Raw genomic sequence first — 18652 nt, 5'->3', positions numbered from 1 at the left:
GTAACCGGTTGAAGCATTAACCGGTTACTATACTGATGTGGCGAGTGATTTGACTTACCTTTAGGTTGAAACATTTAAATAAAATTTTATACTGAGTTGGATACCACATCAGCATGGTAACCGGTTAATGCTTAACCGGTTATTCGGGTACTTAAATGTTTAAAACTTTACATCTTAGGTACCAAAATAGAAGTTTTGAAAATACGTTACCCAAAATATGAATCAAGTTAAAGTACGTTATTTTTTTCATACAATTTGCCTTATTTAAAATATCACGTCTTAGGCATAAATAAAAGCTATTAATTATATAAAAGTAATTAATTATAAAGAACACGAAAATGGTCAAATCACGTGCAAAATCACATATGATTTTATACTAAATAGTCAAAGCATGTTTGGACGAGGTGACCTCGACTTAAATCGCGTGAATCACATGTGCTTCACTGTAAAATACATGAGATTCAACTGTTTCCATAATCTCTTATTTGGTTACTGTTTATGTATGAACTTGACTCTTTTTCTCCTCTTCTCTCTCTCTATTTCATATATATATATATATATATATATATATATATATATATATATTGCATCATGTGCTATTTCACATGATTTTTTTCCCCGTCTATTGCTTGAATTTAGTGTATTGATCAACACATATATGTTTAACAATATGAACGTTTTTATGTGTTTGTGAAACAAATTTTTTTTACATTGTGAACCAAATACATATAACACAAACATCCTGTAACAAATACATATAAATATACATTACATTTTCAAATGATTAAACACACACACGTGTGTGTGTATATATTATATATGATATTTTATGTTTATAGTTTTTTTTTACTATACATTGGAAAATGGTCAAATTTCATGTGGGCTAGTTGCTCTTATGATATGATTTAAGTAAGAGCATATGCTCCTGTGAAGAGAATTAATAATTTTAAAATATTTTAGGAAGGGAAATTAATTGGAATTTTGTATGGTGGGTTTTTATCACATGTGATGGTAGCAATGGCATTTTGCGATTGAAGGGAATCATATTCCAATGGAATTGTGTTCATAGACATTGCTTTCAATGTTGGATAAGCAAAGGAAAAGGAAAAGGAAGACATGTCCAATTCCAGCATTACAAGTATGGAATATGGAATCCGAGGATCGAATGGTGTTGGAAGCAAAGAGGAAGGTAAGAGACGAATAAAATTAAGAAATTGCTATTTATTTTTCTTCCCATCTCTTAACAACTAATTGGTGTATATATATATTATATATTATAGAGACTTGAAATCATGTAAGATCAAAGGTGAGCGATAAAATGCAAACAATCCTATTTGTATAAACTGTGTAAACCACCCTTATATAATATTTATATACATTAAATAGAATAAATAAACTTACACACCCTCTTCGTCTTTGGTGATGTTTGAACCCCAGATCTCCTAGGAGACCAAAGACTCATATACCACTAGGCCAAAGACTCTTTGGTTATTGCAACACTTATTACTCGGATCAACACTCTTATCCAGAGAATACTTACTCGCTAAGAGTTGATAAACGCCGTTATTTTATTTATAAATTATTTGTTATTCAAAGAATGGTGTTTAATTATAATATCAGTTACATACCTTTAAATATTCAATCTTTTAGAATTCAGAAAACAACCTTTTCATCTGTTATTTCATTGTCCATTAGCTCTACCTCACCATTATTTGATAACTTCCCAATTGACATCATCCATATAACCATCATAATAAATAATTATAAAAATAATTAAATTATCATTTTATTAATTGATTATTATAAAATAAATGTTTTTAACATATTTTAAAATATTAATAAATCCAATCTTGCATATTAAACGGACTCTCATGATTGATTTTGAGATATTTGGATTTCATGGAAGGATTTAGATTGAAATTGATTTGAAATCATTGGTATGTTTGGTTTGTAGGATTTGGAACAGAATTGGATTCCATTATTTATACATAAGTTATAAATAAATATAAAAATAATTAAATTACATTTTATTAATCGATTATTACAAAACAAATGTCTTTAGTATTTTTTAAAACCTTGTTGCATACAATCCTATGAAATCACGAGCACCCCTAAGGATTTCGAAATCCTGTCTTTGTAGAATTTCAATTAAATCCTAAGATTTTAAATCCGGACAATCCAACAAACTAAATATGGGATTGGAATAAATTCGAAATTTAAGTCTCCCAATTTTATTTCATTACTGCAAACCAAATGGAACTAACCACAAGGGTGGTGCCTGATTGGTTTGAGCTTGGCTCCAAAGGTCAAAAGTATCAGGAGGTCTCAGATTCAAATATAAGGAGGAATACAAATCCCCTTGTGGCCATGGAGGTTCAAATGCGGTGACTCCAGGCTATCTGCAAAGCAGGTGGTCGCCCTGAGATTAGTCGGCTCGCATAGCGGGTTGGATATCCAAGTTAATCAAAAAAAAAAAAAAAAAACCCCAACACGGAACCTAAGTGGATCTCATTTTTTTTTTTGAAATATATCATATTTATATACGGTAAATAGAAGAAATAAACTCATACACCCTTCTCATTTTTTATGAGGTTTAAACCCCCAACTCTTAGGATGTCAAAAATTCACCTACTACCGTTAGACCATAGGCCCTTCGGTAGGTGGATCTCATTATAGGCACATAAGGCAACCCATTAGTATGAAAAATGAACATGGGCTTCCAAACAAGTTATGACCCATAATAATGTTGAAAATAGGAAGAAATAAAAGGTTTCACATATGATTGAATCTTTGGATCACAACATTTTGTAAATTATGGGTTTGATTGTGATTGATTTCAATAGTAATTTGTGGATCAATTGGTTGGGTCGAATTGGGTTTGTTACAGAATTTTGTTACCTGAGTTTTTTCATTGTGTTTGCTGATAGAACAAAATGCATTAAAATGTAACCAGGTTTCACTTGGTTTTTATTTAATCTGATAAAGAATCTTTTTTCTCAATAAGGATAACACAGTTTCAAAAAGATTATGTTTTACCCATTTTGACTGATAATCTGTCGATGTCACATTGGATGACGTGGATATCAAGTTTCTCGTCCACTTTTGCTGTAAGTCTTCTGTAAACATGAATCCACGTCCTCGTATATTACAAAATCAGTATAAAAATATGTCCAAAAACATGGACCTCAAAGACCATTCAACTTGTGAAGATATATCTCATGAAAGCCAAATTAAAGATGGTTAGTATTAGTTGGAACAAAGACAATTAGTTTGGGGATCTTATGCTATTTATTTAAAAAATAGGGGGCAAATATGTAAAATATGTCATAGTTGAGGGGTCCAAGTGAATTATGTTTTTAAAAAATACACTCCGTGGCACGTCGGTTTTGAGCTAAACCGGGAACATGGAGTGTGCCGCGAAGGGAAGTCGACGGCGGTGCTCGGGATCAGCAAATCGCCGGTGCGGCGGTTGTGGTGCCGTTTCCTATTGCTCCGTTGCACATCAGGTTTTTAGTCTCTCTACTTAAACGCGCACACATACACACAAATCATAATCTCTTAAGGTGCTTAAACCTCCGTAAGAACCCTAAATTCGCACTTATTACTCTGTCTGTTGTTTTAAATTGATTCCTGTGACTAGTTTTGTTGCTAAATTCAAGTAGAAGTAGGTCGTCTTAATGCACTATATGTCCAATTCGGCTCTGTGGATCACTTCATTTGATACCTATAATCAATTAAGTAATTTTGTTTGTCCGTTCTGCCATGGCTATGCGTTATATGAGCACTTCTGCTATGTAATTACCTTAATTTGATACCGATAATTAAGTGTGTTTCTATTCATTTTGTGTAAGATATCACACTGGGGAGTTCATAAAGAAGAATGTGGAAGACTGAAACGACAAATGTGTGCTGTGGAGCTGCTAAACGACTTCCCCTTTACTTTCTCCCAAGGAGCTACTTATCAGGTAATTACTTTATGTAGTTAGATTATGAGGCCAAACTGGCCAACTTTTGACTCCAAAATTGATATGAACTATGTATTTTCATGAAGAAAAAATTTCATTGCGAGTCACTCTTACCAAAACAAAACATGATTGGGAATATATTGTTTTAACGTTACAGTGTTCTCTTAACCAAAGAAGCTTCAAGGGCTTTGGGTAATTATAATTGTTTCAGTTGACTGACTTGTTGCAGGTGTGTGAAAAGGTGGAGACTAGGTGTTCATTCTTGGAAAATATGGCGGTCCACTATGTAGGATTCTGGATCTGTGAATGTACTTGTGGGGCTTCAGTTACTTTGTTGGATAATTTCAGGTTTCTCTTTTACCCTTCTTTTCCCTGAAGTCTCGATTGTTAGACTCATTCTTTCCCAAATAAATGCTCACATTTAGCAAGCACATGATTTAATTGATTTTGATTATTATTCAAATGTCTAAATTACGCCTAAATTTTGACAAATTAAGGTGACTCTGGATTGAAACTTTTTCGGAAAAAGAAAATGTTACATTTGTTTTGGGATACGAATACCCATAGTTAGAAAGGAAATCATTATATTTATTTATGGGGAAGAGGGAATATAATCTGAACGTGTGGTACTATATATGAGTGCGTATGATGTGTAAAATGCAACAATTTTCAATGATGTATTAATGCTGTGGCGGTCCTAAGCTTTTGGTTCTAGTTTATCCTAATACAAAGCTACTGACATGATTGAATTACCCATGAATTCTCATTGTCTTACTCACTTAATTGGAAGGTCTGATAAGTGTTGGAGTCTCTCAAGTCAATTATGCCCTTGTAGAGGTATATTTTTCTAATTTTTCAGTTCATGTAGCTTCCAATTAATTGCATTTGCTTCTCAAAGCTCCTATACACAAACTCAACATGCAGGGCCTTTGTCTATATTAAAGAACCAATTATATAGTTGGAATGACTATTATGAATGGAGAGGCATCCCATTAGATTCTCCAGTTGCTGTGCTTCTTCACTGGGTAATGCATGCTTGCTCACTTGCTAGTTGGTTTAATTATGTACTATCAGTGTCTTGCTAAAATCCTTATCAGATAGTTTATATATGTCTGGTCTGGTGGATGTCTAAATAAGACAAATATCAAGCATGAAAGTGCATTACTTGTCATGAATCATAAAAATAGATGCTTCATAGAATGTATGTAGTAGATGTAGCTGCTAGTTGCATACGGGCAAATTTTTATATTTACCTCTCTTTCGCCTTAACTACTACTACTACTACTTTGATCTCTTTTCAGCCATTGACCATATATCAGGCCATTCAACTTGCTTCTGAGAAACAATTGATCCCTTCAACCACTGATGAATTGTGCATACACTACCTAGGTATTTTAATCACTTCCTACTCTCTATAACCCAATTCAGCTTATTGCTTTTTCACATTCTTTAAACATGATAAAATGGCATTTGACATAGTTTTTATACACACACACATACATCTTGTGGATGCTCTTTTACATGTCTTCAAACATGATGAAATGGCATTTCCTAATCTCCATAATCATTTTGGCTCCCAATGCCATCGCTAAGTAGTTGGTGTATCAATTTTGTGTTGCTGATTCTTCATTTTGCTTAATGGATTGCCTTTCTGAAGGGCCGGAGAGGGAACTTTATCAACTTGCTGTCTTTGGGGAGTTACATGCTCTGCTTCCTGGAGTTCAAGTGCATATAGATTTTGTTGGACCTTCTGTTCCACATGATAGGTCAGCATCTTATTTGGCTAACAGATTTGGTTTGTAGTGATGAAAAAGAAAAATGCAAAAGATTTAAATGAGTGGCCTGGCTTCAAATGGAAGACAGCCTACCATTATTATGTGAACTTTGATTCATGAGCAAGACTGTGCTCCTTAACTTATGTGCTCAATTGATTATCAAATTTAAGTATTTAAAGTCTTTTACGTCTGATTTGGCATGGTTTATTTCAAGTTATATTGATGATAGATCTTTGTCATTTAATGCACTATTAGGCACCATATAAGATGATTATGATTCCTATTACATCTGCTCTTCTGTAAGATTTTATGATTCTATTGAAATTGCTGCATATCAATATCACACAATTTTAAGAAAAATAATTAATTTTTCTTTTCTTTTTCTACTTTTACTAGTTGCTACTTGATCTTCTTAAWCTTGCATAGTTTCTACTTGATCTTCATAAACTTGCATTAAATAAAACTTGTTTAGTGGATAGTTTTAGGTTTGCTGTGGAAATCTTGTGGTCCTGTTAACAAGGAAAAGAGTAGATGCGTTATAGGTGATGAATGCTAACTTGTTCTTGATTAGAAATCAACTTGAATTTTTTTAGTTTTTCTTTTTTTGGGGAGTTAGGGGTGGGGAAGAAATTATGCCTTGAGATTGAGAGCTGTCTAAAGCACCCTTTACATCAACACGGCTTCTGTTTCGTTATGTAATAAAATTCATACTATCTATCATCATTTTCTGTTGATAGATTCCCATGAATTAGATGGTGCTCATGCCTCATTGTGTCATTTTCCATTTTGGCACACAGGGATGGCGAGACAATCAGTCTTTGTAGCTATGCACATTGTTTGGATGCAAACTGCAGTTGCAAATCTGGCAAAGGTGAATTCAGTTCACACGCAACTTCTGATAAATCTTCAGCGATTAGTATAAGGCTTCATTCAGGTTGTTATCATGATCGCTACCGAGAACTCACCAAGGTTATATATGCATAGTTTTGATAGTATTTTACTTGATAGATTCTCAATAACAATCTTCATAAGGAATCTGCTTCTTTACGGACAGGAATTTCTACCCGAGTTAATCATTGCTCCAAATGCTGGTATCGCTGCATACAAAAGCTGGTTTCCGACTATCGTATGTCTTTGATCTATGTGTGACACCCCCTCCGTCCCAAAATGTGTGTCCACTTTTCTATTTTACTGTCTTAGAACAAGTGTCCACTTTCAAAAGTAAGTGTGCATTTGGTCCACTAGACAGGAGAGAACAGAAAAAAGATCATTGTTCCATGTTTGGCAGGAATTTTATGTGGAACAAAGTAGAACAGGTGTGTTCCACCCCCACCCCATGGAACAAGATGGAACATATCTATATTTTACCAATATAATCTCAAAATAAAACCTAATTCTCTTCTAAAACATCAAATACGTCTCCCTATTTACATTTTATTAATTATTTAAATTTTATTTATTGTATTTTATGCTCTTTAAACTATCACTTTACTGTTCTCAAAATACTATTTTTATATGGTTTCTATATTTTGGTTAATTTATGTAATTTATTAAATATTTTAATAGAAAATAATAATATAGAAAAGGTATAAAATAAAAATTAGAAACTACATAAACTTTTTATTTTGGTGTCATTTTAATCGTCTTGACGAGAACTTTGTAATGATATATTTTGTTATAAAAATGTTTATGTTATTATAACTGAATAAATTGCATAAAGTAATAAAAATATATAAAAGATATGAACAACTCATTAGGGGTAAATTGATCATTTTATCTGTTTTGTCCTGCATTGTTTTGTCTTACCAGACGCTGAACAACTGTTCCATTCTGTCTTGTCCTGTATAGTCCTGTTCTGTTTTGTCTGTTTAAATACCAAATGCACCCTAAGTAAGCGTCTATTTTCCAATTCTACCCTAAATATGAGATGGAGAAATTCATTACTCTCTCTATTATAAAGGGTAAAATTGCCATTTACTTAATTACCTTTCACTCCCGGAATGTGCTTTAATGCAAGGAAGCCAGATGGTCCAACTACATAACTTTTTCTTTTTCATTACTTCCATGCCTACGGTTAAAAACCACCGACATGTCAAGATCAAAATTTATATCTTTTTCATATGGACATTTGTTTTGGGACAGAGGGAGGTATATATTTTTGCATGTGGTAGTGCTGTAAGTCAAAGTTCACATTGCACTTACAGGAGCTTATAAGAGAAATAGAAATCCCTGCCATTTTCTCTGATTACTGTGAAGAAGCTTGTCATCTTGCAGCTAATTGTATAAGCTCTGTGACCGGTAGTCCACCCACAATTCCTGTAAGTTCTTTTTCTTTACGGGTTTGCTTAAATACTAGCACCACATCCGTTCAATGAAGATGGCAACAATTGCCATTTCTGGATGACCATGAAAATTGAAATATTTCCTTTATTGGGAAGTGCATGATTTAAAGTTACTGCTCTTTTCTATCATTAATAATTGATCATACTCTTTTTGGTCCATTAGTCTTGCATAGTTAGGCATTATTGAAGGGTACTTAAGACAATGTTGATAAAAGAGAAGTACATAGTTGAATATGGTAGATTTTCACTTTTCAACTTCAAAAAACCAAAACTGTAAGTTTGACCTTAGAGCTTCTCCAATTGGAGTTTCTTATAAGCAAAAAGAATAGGTTCTTATAAAAGCTGCCATCAGAGAGATTTCTTGTAAGAACCTCACATCCTTTGAGGTCTTGTACAAGAACCTTGGTTCTCATCTTGAACTTGGTGTAAGTGAGATTTTATTAGTTATATACAATATATATATATATATATATATATATATATTTGATTGTGGGTTAGGTTCACTCAAGAGAGTTATAATGAGAAGCGTAAGAAGGGATCTCCACCCTTTGATGCACATTAAGATGAAATGCACCGGATCAATTCCCATAAGAAATGCAATTCATGGGTAGGCAAGAGATTAAAAGTGATCAAGGGTCCAAATCCCTTCTTATGCTTCTCACTTTTAACTCTCCTCACGCGATCCTTCGCCTTTGATTGTTATATCTTATATAACTATTAATATGCATTTATTTATTTAACTTATATCATACATGGGACCCATAAAATGAGCATCTCTAATGTAAGGTTCTTATAAGTAAAAAGTGTAGCTTCTTACAAAGACCAACGTCGTGGGGAGTTCTTATTAGAACCTCACCCCCTTTGAGTTCTTGTACAAGAACTTTGATATTTACCTTGAAGTTGGTGTGAAATGAAAACTTACTAGTTTTTTAAATTAGATATTTGATATTTGTTTATAAACATATAATAATTATTGCTGTTTAAAAAATGCATGGAACCCACAAAAGAGATTTTCTAAAAAATTTCTAGGTCAGTCTATGACTGCAACTGAGTTGTCGCTCATTGCCGGTCTACAAGATTATTATTTTGTAACAATTAAATGTAGACATTTAAGATTGGAGTTTCTTTTTATTTTCTTTAATTTTTGTATAATACTATACTAAAAGATGGTATGATTTTGCCACAGGTTCAGCTAAACCCATTTAGGCAGCCTCTAGCTGTTGAAGACAGTGTTCTGGCCCTTCCATGCTACTCAAATTGCTTTCTATTTGGGATATAAATTGAGGCCTTATTTGAACAGGTATCAATTTTCTCCATCTTTAGGTTAAAATCAGGGCCGTCCCAGTTTTTTTGGAGTCCTGACACTGATACAGCCATACCAAAATTATAGATCGTCTAAAATAAATAATAACCAAACTGAAATAATAAACATAATTGTTTAAAATGACAAAGTCAGAAAAATTATCGAAGAATCATATTTGTTTTTGATTGGTGAATTCTGAAACTAAGCAGTTGATTTTGATTTTGAAATAAATTAGATATGTTTTCATTGAGGTGGGCTCATAGGTTGGAGTATATAAATTCGGGTCCTAAGTGCAAATAAATTGGGCCCCAAAGTTTTGGAGGCTTTGTTCAAAAACCAAGATTTAACATGTTAATAGACGGCCCTAGTTGAAATTCCCATATCAAATACCAAATTTGCCCCTAGTCCTTGTGCTAAATTACATAAAGCTCCTTTATCGTAGACTAATACCACCCACCCGTATGGCCGTATCCACAAGGGAAATATCTAGCCAGTGGCGGATTTAGGGGGTGCCAGTGGCTACCTGTACAACCACATTCTTTTTCGGCCTAGTGTACTTTTTCTGGTTGTCCTTAGGAATATTGCCATCTTGTTTCATTATCTGTTACGGTACAACCACAAAAATAACCTTCTGGATCGCCTTTTGCATCAGGTGGATGAAAGTTTTGCCAACAATCAATGATGTATCTTTTAAAGAAATCATATATAGTTAGTTATTCGATCTAAATGCTAACCAATTGTGAGCATGTGTACAAATGATTTAGGGGTTGTTTACTCGGTAAGTGTTTACTGGTAAGATTCAAACACTATCACTTATCATATCGTGTAAGATCTTAGTCCATAAAAACGGCATCGTATGCAACAATTTATCCGGTAAGCATTCATTGGGTAAGAATCGTAACCCTCACTTATTTGGTAAGACTCTCGGTAATGTGATTTTCGATCTAAAATGCTCTTAACAGATGTGATTCTTGATCCTTGTCATGTTCATTTGTAATTTGATTTTGGTTAGCATTTGGTATACTCCCCTTGTTCTCTGTAATTTGATTTTGGTTAGCATTTGGTATACTCCCCTTGTTCTCTATTTATATTTTCAATCGAGACTTGACTTATAACCTACGACTATTCATACTGATCTTAAGACGAATAATAATTTGTTTTGATATTTCAAAATACTTTCACTTAACTTATCGGGTGAGATTTTAGTCTATTAAAATGGCATCTTATGAAACAATTTATCCAATAAGCACTTTGTAGGTAAGACTCTTTGTCCTTGTTATCGTTCTTACTGGGTAACGATCCTTATCATGTCCATCCAATAAGGTAAATTGACCTCATAAACACTTACCAAATAAGCGTTCCAGAAATTTACAATGAGATCAAGATGTTTTTCAAGGTGTAGTTTAATACAAGTCTTGTAAATGTAATTTGTGTATATACGTGTGTTTTCTACTTAATTATAAATAATAATTTAAAATCATGTAGAAAAAGAAAAATTGTATATATAGAACTTAAAATGGTGTTATATTTAACGAAGTAAAAAGTTAAAATTTGTATTTTTTTTTGAAAAGAAATTAAAAAGTCAAACAAAGTTAAACAACGGCTTAATGGCTAGAATGGTATGAAAAGATGGTCTCTCTTTGGCAGGACAAGGGACAAGAATAAAATGAGGCAAAAATGAATTATTATTGTTCCACCTAAAAATTTGGAAAACATTCTTTCTAGTGTAACAAGATCACACACACACACATATATATATATATATATATATGTGTGTGTGTGTGTGTAGAGAGAGAGAGAGAGGGAGAGGTGGGATGTTCAAACGAGAAAAATAGCCAAATAAAAGAATATGAAAACGATCAAATTGCATACAAAATCAMATGTGATTCTCCACCAATAATCAACGCAAAAGTGTGCGAACAACATGACTCGTAGCCTCATATCGGGGCTAAAGTCACGTGAATCACATGTGATTTATAATGTAACATCAAATTTGATTCGATCATTTTCTTATTATATTCTTTAGTTAAAGTTTTCGTTTGAATTTAACTATATATATATAATATAAAATTATTAATTATAAATAAAATTACTTAAATAACTTTTTATGACAATATTATCATTTTAACAGTTTTGTCATCTTCTATTCTAATTATTGTAAAATGCAATGCAAACAATTTGTCCAATCTAGTTCTGTCATATCTAATATCCATACTAAACACTACCTAAAATAACGGTGTCGTGTGCTTAGGGTGGTTTACTTGACTTGAAAATTTTGTAGGGTGGTGGAGTGTAAAGTAGAGCATTCTACAAGTACCAAAACTGAAAATTATACTCTTTTAGTTCGAAACAATAAGATAAACCTCATCATTACTTCCAATCAACCGATCAAACTATCTCGATGCCCACAACGCTGTACGAACTTTGACTTCACCGTAAAATTCAACCCCAACTTCATCGATCTCCTCGACCAAATCGATTCAATGGATCAAATTCGTTAATACCACTGCACCTAATCAACAATTTCTTTGAGAATTTCCACAAGTTCGATGATGCAATCAAGGATGATGTGGTTATGGAGAGTGTTGTGTATTCTAGGATTGATTTTAGGGTCTGTATCGGAATTTGGGGATGCTTTGAAGTTGCCTTTTAGAGTTAACGATGTTTTGCCTGTTCTACCACGTCAAATTTCATGGCCTGTTATGAACAATTTTGGCAAGGCGGTGGATTTGTTGCCGTCTTTCGTCGGGACGATTTCTCCCAATAATGGGTCGCTTGAGTGGAAAGGGGCTTGTTTCAACGGGAATGAAGCTCGTATGGATTTCACTGAGGGGGATGATCGTGGTATGGGAGGCGGTATCATCTATCTCAAGGTTTGGATTTCCTCCTTAGGTTTAATTAAACTGACGTAAGTTTAATTTGTTTACTTTTAATCTTGTTTTGCTTTCGTTTATTAAGAAATTGAAGTTGAAGATAGTATAGTAATACTAATTGATCTTCTAATATTTAACTTCGTAATGATGGAGTGCCTAGCTTAACTATTCTAGAAGTTTAATCCACTTAGGGGCTGTTCCGTTGTGACTTAATGGGCTATATAACCTATATAGCTTATTCGCTGAGCCATAAGTGGCTGTTTGGTTGTGGCTTAATCTGGAAATCATACAGCACTTAATGAAAAACCAACTCAACAGTCCCTTGAACAAGAACAAAAAAGCAACAGCGGATAAAATCGTTATTCATCTTCTTCAAGAAGCTCATTGACTACAACTATTGTTTGGAATGACAGAAAAAAAAAAAAACAGGTTCTTCGTAGGCCGAGTTGGCAAAAAAGCAAATGCAATCGGCCAGATGCAATTTTGACAAAGTACATAGAAACTGTGTGATCTTCGAGTAGAATGCTAGTTTCTAGCTTTCAATATGGGTTTAATGGTTAGATGGAAAGGGTTGTCAACTACCCAACAAATATAAGTTTATATACCAGTTTGAGAGAATCGGTTGAATGCAATTTTGGCCTGAAATTCGAGGCATGAACACTACATTGAATAGAAGTCTTAATTGTATTGTTTTGGATCCTGTTTTTGCTTATAATTTTTCATTCTACAGACTGCTGAAGCACACAGTTGGACATGTATGGATCTCTATGTCTTTGCTACGCCCTACAGGATTACCTGGGACTACTACTTCGCAGCTCGAGAACACACTTTGACTTTTGATTCTTGGGAGGAAACAGCAGAGTTGGAATATGTATACTCTGCGCACACTAATTGCAAATTTGTGATCTTGTAACTTTGGTGTTGTTGATTTAACTTTACCATGTTACGATGGTGATATTTAGGTAAAGCAGCATGGAGTCTCTGTGTTTCTGATGCCTTCTGGAATGCTAGGAACATTGCTCTCTTTGGTTGATGTTCTGCCTCTGTTTTCCAACACAAAATGGGGCCAAAATGCTAACCTTGCTTTTCTGAAGAATCACATGGGTGCTACTTTTGAGACTCGTCCTCAGCCTTGGCGTGCGACTATTAATCCAAATGATGTCCATTCTGGTGATTTTCTAGCTGTGTCAAAGATCCGTGGACGATGGGGTGGCTTTGAAACATTGGAAAAGTGGGTTACGGGGGCATTTGCTGGTCATACAGCTGTCTGTATGAAGGATGACTTTGGCAATCTTTGGGTTGGGGAATCAGGACACGAGAATGAAAAGGTAAAGGAGTTGAAGATCTGAAGTTCATACAAACATGATAACTGTTTGTTAGCAACTTAATGAGACTCATAGCTTCTTCAATCAGCTATACATGACTCTTTGGTGATGGCTTAATGATATGGAAAGTGGCTTATTCAGTAAGCTTCTGGGGGAGCTTTAGCAGAAAGCCAAAAAATTTCCAAACATGCCCCTCCCAATTAAAAACCACACCCATTCCCAATCTATACAGACAAAACAATCCACACAGACAACTTTATCCATACAGGACTTGATGGAAAACCAACCAAACAATTTGTTTTGCTCCTTCCATCCCATGAATTACAACAGTTTTTTGACACACAATTTAAGTAAATTCAGACAAATAAAGAAATTTTGTAGACCCAAATCAGTTTTATTGGAAAAGGAACAACTGCAATTTTCATGCGAAAAGAGAGAGTATGTAATGCGAGCTGTTTGGTTGGTTTTTCATTAAGTCATGTATGGATAAAGTTGTCCATGTTGATTAATCTATTTGTATAGATTGGAAAAGTTTTTGTTTGAAAGGGTTTCTTATAGATGGAATGAATATGTTCTTTAATTGGGAGGGGAAGTTTTGAAAACAACTTATCTTTTTGCATAAAGCTCACTCCTAGAAGCTCACTGAATAAGCCATTTTTTATATTATTAATCCACTACCAAATAGTCATGTATAACTGACCGAATAAGCTTTGAGTCTCATTAAGCTGCTAATAAACAGACCCTTGGTTCTTTCATGAGTATTTTATCTTTATTGTTGGATCTTGGTCTTATTGTAGGGTGAAGAAATTATTGTGGTAATTCCATGGGATGAATGGTGGGATTTGGCACTTAAGGATGAATCTAACCCACAAATAGCTTTGCTACCGTTACATCCTGAGATACGTGCGAAGTGGAACAACACCGCCGCATGGGAATATGCTCAGAGCATGTCCGGCAAGCCGTATGGCTATCATAACATGATTTTTAGTTGGATTGACACAATTGGTGATAACTATCCGCCACCTATTGATGCTCACTTGGTACGTTTAGTCAATTTAGAGTTTGTATTTCTACTTCATTCTAGCCTCCATCATAGTGCTACCTGCATACTTATTTTATCTTTTTGCCAAACTCTTATCTTGTTAGCATCAACACTCAACCAGCAAACACATGTTCACGTTTGGTATCCAGACAGGATAGGATAGTTGTTCTGCATTTGTTTTAACGGAACTGAACAAGACAAAATAGATAAAATGATCAATTTACCCTTGTTTATATATTTTGATTAATTTATCTAATTATTAAATTATAATAAAATAGATAGTTTTTATAACAAAATATTTCATTAGAAAGTTTCCGTCAAGATGATTAAAATGACACCAAGATAAAAAGTTTATGTAGTTTCCTCATTTTATACAATTTTTAATTATTATTAGTATTTAATAAATTATATAAATTAATCGAAATATAGAAACCGTATAAAAATAATATTTCGAGGACGGTAAATGGTAAGTTTTTAGAGCATAAAATACAATAATTAAATTTGAAGAATGAATAAAATGTAAAGAGGAAGACATATTTGATGTTTTAGAAAAGAATTAGGTTTTATTTGGAAGTTATATTGGTAAAATACAGGTTTGTTCCATCTTGTTCCATGGGGTGGGGGTGGAACACGCCTGTTCCACTCTGTTCTTGTCTTTTCCACATAAAAGTCTTGCCGAACATGGAATAGTGATCTCCGTTTTGTTCCGTTCTTTCATGTTTAGTGTATCATACGTATCCTAATAGTTGCAGTGAGTGAAAACTCAATCACACAATATTTATGTTACATCTAGGTACATCCTAGGATTCTCATTGTATCTTGTGAATTTTCAATATCTCATACAAACAAGGATAAAAGCACCATTTATAAGGAAAAAGTTCAGACAAATAATGGATAAAGGTAGAAAATTGTAAGCCGAACCACCCTAGCTACCATTGTAACCGTTTTTCTACAAGTCCTAACTTTGTCCCTGCCGTTTTTAGATTGTTGTAGAAACGGGGGCTAGAGTAGTTCCCACTACGTATTGCCTGTTGTTGAAGTACCGAAATATATTGCAGGTGATTTCTGTCATGTCTATGTGGACTAGAATGCAGCCAGCATATGCTGCCAATATGTGGAACGAAGCTCTAAATATGCGTCTTGGGACAGAGGTAATTGCGCCATTCTTGAAGTTCATATTCTGTTTTACTGTTTTTAAAGTGGTATTATTGCCTAGAAACTCTATTTGCACTGGTGTTTTTTCTCCGAAGTTTAATACAACCTCTTGCACAAGATAAATGCTAGTTCTTCTCTTTTTGGATGTTCATTACAAGATAAAGATAGCAATGGATTTACTTTGGAAGTTTAAGGGGTATTTTCGATTCTTAACTAATAGCAAAACTTTTTAATCGAACCATGTACGTGGTTGAATATTGCATTATTGTGGACGAAGAGAGTAGCACTTAAACCAAGTAAAAAGTCATGAGGGCCAACATATCAGTTCAGGGCCAATATGTAGCAATTGCCGAACTTTACCATCTAAGGGCCATTTACCAAACACTTATTGGGTAAGCACTTACTGGGTCAATTATCTTACCTGGTAGGACTGAGAATCTTACTTGGTAAGAGGGAAGGCAAAGATTGAGAGTGTTATGCGGTAAGTGAGGGTGGTGACTCCTACTAGGTAAGCACTTACCGGGTGATAAACGCTTATCATCAATCCATTTTGATGGCCGGGAATGTTACCCGATAAGGTAAGTGAAGGTATTGACTCTTGGGGTAAGCGCTTACCTGGTAAGTGTTATGTAAATGAGCCATAACTTATGCACCTTTCTTACTTAATAAAGGAACATGTTAGTTAATAGTTGGTACATATTTTGTCTTTCCACGATAACATTCTGTTTCACAAATGGTTATTCTGGTCTTAACTTTGGTGACACTCATTGATTTTTCTCGGAAGCGGGGCGGAACCTCAGGCAATTTTACTAGTTAATGGTGCCAATTTTGATGTCAGGTGGAATTAAGCGCCCGAAATCCTCTTTATTGATTGTGTACACGTTGTGGTGACTATCCATGATGTGTGTGTGTGTGTGCGCTTGTTATTCTACATCTATAGTTCTATGGTGGGAAAATCTCAAGCCTATCTATTTCCTTTCAGGGTTTGGACTTGTATGAAATTCTAGAAGAGACCGAAAAGCGAGGCATATCGTTTGATGAATTGCTCACAATTCCTGAGAATGATGAATGGGTGTATAGCGATGGCAAATCAACAACTTGTGTTGCTTTTATTCTGCAAATGTATAAAGCAGCCGGAGTTTTCGGCCCTGTTGCAGATTCTATTCAAGTAACTGAGTTCACTGTAAGAATCTAAATTTTATACTCTCTAACTCAAACTTCTTACGTTTCATACTCAAATTGGTATAAATCAACGCCTTTAATTATCACATTCTTCTAGTCGTAGCATACCATTATTGATAGTGCAGTGTTAGGGGTATAAATGATGCGAGTCGAGCTCGAGTATTTGTATACTCGACTTGTTAATATGTCGAGTCAAGCTTGAGTTCAAGTCAAGGCTATTCCGGTCGAGTATTGACCGAGACAATCTCGAGTAGCTTATGAGTTGTCTCGTTTCACGCCTATTCAGTGTCGGAATATTTCTAAGAACATTGAAATTGAAAGTTAGGCTTGTTTGATTTGCGGGATTTGGTGGGATTTGGAATTTGATTCCATTTCGATTCTGTGTTTGGTTTAAAGGGAAGTCAGGAATTGAAATCTCAAGAATACAATGATATTCCACATGGGATTTTGAAATCCCATAGGGTAGTTGGTATTTTATGTGATTTCATAGAATTTGTTAGTAATTTTTGTTTAAAATATGTTAAAAACACTTGGTTTGTAATAATTAATTAATAAAAAGGTAATTTTTATTTTTATAAATTATTTATTAAGGATGGAATCAATTCCATTCCAAATCATATAAACCAAAGATTCCAAATCCTTCCGTGAAATCTAGATCCTTCAAAAACATTATGTTAAACCAGATGGGCCTTTAGTTCATTTAACCTCAAATTCCTTTGTGTAATTCCCCATAGCCCGAAGCAAAGGGCTGACCCAGTAACATCCAAATTAACTTAAAACCATAGCCGTAAGTTATTGGTAGCCCACAATTTTGAGTTTGATGAGTTATAAACTTGTGGGCTACCAATACCTTACACCATGGTTTTAAATTGATTTAAAGGTTATTAGGTCAGTCTACTACTTGGAACATCGGGTGTTACAACTTGTGTCTTTCAGAGCACATATCCGTAACCATTAATTCATGGCTATTTTACAGATTCGTGATGCTTATATGTTGAAAATCTTTGAGAATAACCAAACCCGACTTCCAAATTGGTGCAACAATGGTGACGATAAGCTTCCGTTCTGCCAAATTCTCGGTAAGTATCGTATGGAACTACCTCTATACAATACTTTAGAGCCTTATTCCAACATGAACGAGCATTGCCCTTCTCTTCCTCCAACTTATGGAAGGCCTATGCATTGCTAGTTTTAAAAAAGTAGAATTTTAATCCCGTGTTTGTCGTATATGTTGAAAATCTGGCCGAAACGTTGTAGTGTGTCGTTTTGAGTACGCATAAAGCAGTAATCTCTTTGTTAAACTGTTGATTCTTGGTGTATAGTTCTTTATATGATCGTCAAGTTGTGGTTCGAATTGTGTTTTATGACGACGAATTATGTCTCCATATATGTAAATGGTGTATTAATAGTTCTTAGTTTTGGTTCTTGATGATATCGGGTGGAGGTCTTCATGGGAACGGTGTCGGAACCTATATTTGTGTGAGATATACAAGGTAGGGGTGTCCCATGAAACCGAGTTGAATCATTTGATCTGAAACCGAGAAACCGAAAAACCGAGAGAGAGATCCGTAAAACATAAACCCAAAAAAACAGGTATTCACCAGCTGATTTTGGTTTTGAATTATAGGCATCTGAACCGGGTATAATGTATATATAATATAATATATTTCGGTACCATTTTTATATTGTG

General features: G+C 34.3%; 2 protein-coding genes across 7 annotated transcripts; both read left to right on the top strand.

Annotated features, from left to right (window-relative positions):
• The first annotated feature begins 3371 nt into the window (after positions 1-3371).
• On the top strand, positions 3372-12175 carry LOC112523963 (zinc finger MYND domain-containing protein 15). 6 transcript variants are annotated; one of them, XM_025133661.1, is made up of 12 exons: positions 3372-3506; positions 3852-3965; positions 4195-4313; positions 4756-4802; positions 4890-4990; positions 5267-5354; positions 5623-5731; positions 6538-6709; positions 6795-6866; positions 7945-8058; positions 9269-9382; positions 12106-12175. In XM_025133661.1, exons 1-11 carry the CDS (start codon positions 3405-3407, stop codon positions 9359-9361), a joined length of 1131 nt encoding a protein of 376 aa, XP_024989429.1. In that variant the 5' UTR covers positions 3372-3404; the 3' UTR covers positions 9362-9382; positions 12106-12175. The 6 variants fall into 6 exon arrangements, 5 of the variants coding, with proteins under 5 accessions (XP_024989429.1, XP_024989430.1, XP_024989428.1 ...); XM_025133662.1 differs by lacking the exon at positions 12106-12175 and adding an exon at positions 10150-10251; XM_025133660.1 differs by lacking the exon at positions 12106-12175 and adding an exon at positions 10038-10251.
• LOC112523961 lies at positions 11765-18377 on the top strand. The gene is made up of 7 exons (XM_025133659.1): positions 11765-12258; positions 12989-13129; positions 13221-13586; positions 14381-14623; positions 15684-15776; positions 16763-16963; positions 17939-18377. The coding sequence occupies exons 1-7, from the start codon at positions 11935-11937 to the stop codon at positions 18149-18151; spliced, it is 1581 nt and encodes a 526-aa protein (XP_024989427.1). The 5' UTR covers positions 11765-11934; the 3' UTR covers positions 18152-18377.
• Positions 18378-18652: the final 275 nt, after the last annotated feature.

Source organism: Cynara cardunculus (assembly GCF_001531365.2).
Source record: "Cynara cardunculus var. scolymus isolate 2C chromosome LG 12, CcrdV1, whole genome shotgun sequence".
NCBI classification, from domain to species: Eukaryota; Viridiplantae; Streptophyta; class Magnoliopsida; order Asterales; family Asteraceae; genus Cynara; species Cynara cardunculus.
This window is presented reverse-complemented; position numbering and strand designations above follow the sequence as displayed.

Coding starts and splice junctions, on each gene's coding strand:
- LOC112523963 (XM_025133661.1), top strand. CDS start 3,405: ATGGAGTGTGCCGCGAAGGGAAGTCGACGGCGGTGCTCGGGATCAGCA. Junction 4,991..5,266: donor TTGCTGTGCTTCTTCACTGG/GTAATGCATGCT, acceptor ATCTCTTTTCAG/CCATTGACCATATATCAGGC. Junction 6,867..7,944: donor AAAGCTGGTTTCCGACTATC/GTATGTCTTTGA, acceptor TTGCACTTACAG/GAGCTTATAAGAGAAATAGA.
- LOC112523961 (XM_025133659.1), top strand. CDS start 11,935: ATGATGCAATCAAGGATGATGTGGTTATGGAGAGTGTTGTGTATTCTA. Junction 12,259..12,988: donor GCGGTATCATCTATCTCAAG/GTTTGGATTTCC, acceptor TTCATTCTACAG/ACTGCTGAAGCACACAGTTG. Junction 13,587..14,380: donor CAGGACACGAGAATGAAAAG/GTAAAGGAGTTG, acceptor GTCTTATTGTAG/GGTGAAGAAATTATTGTGGT.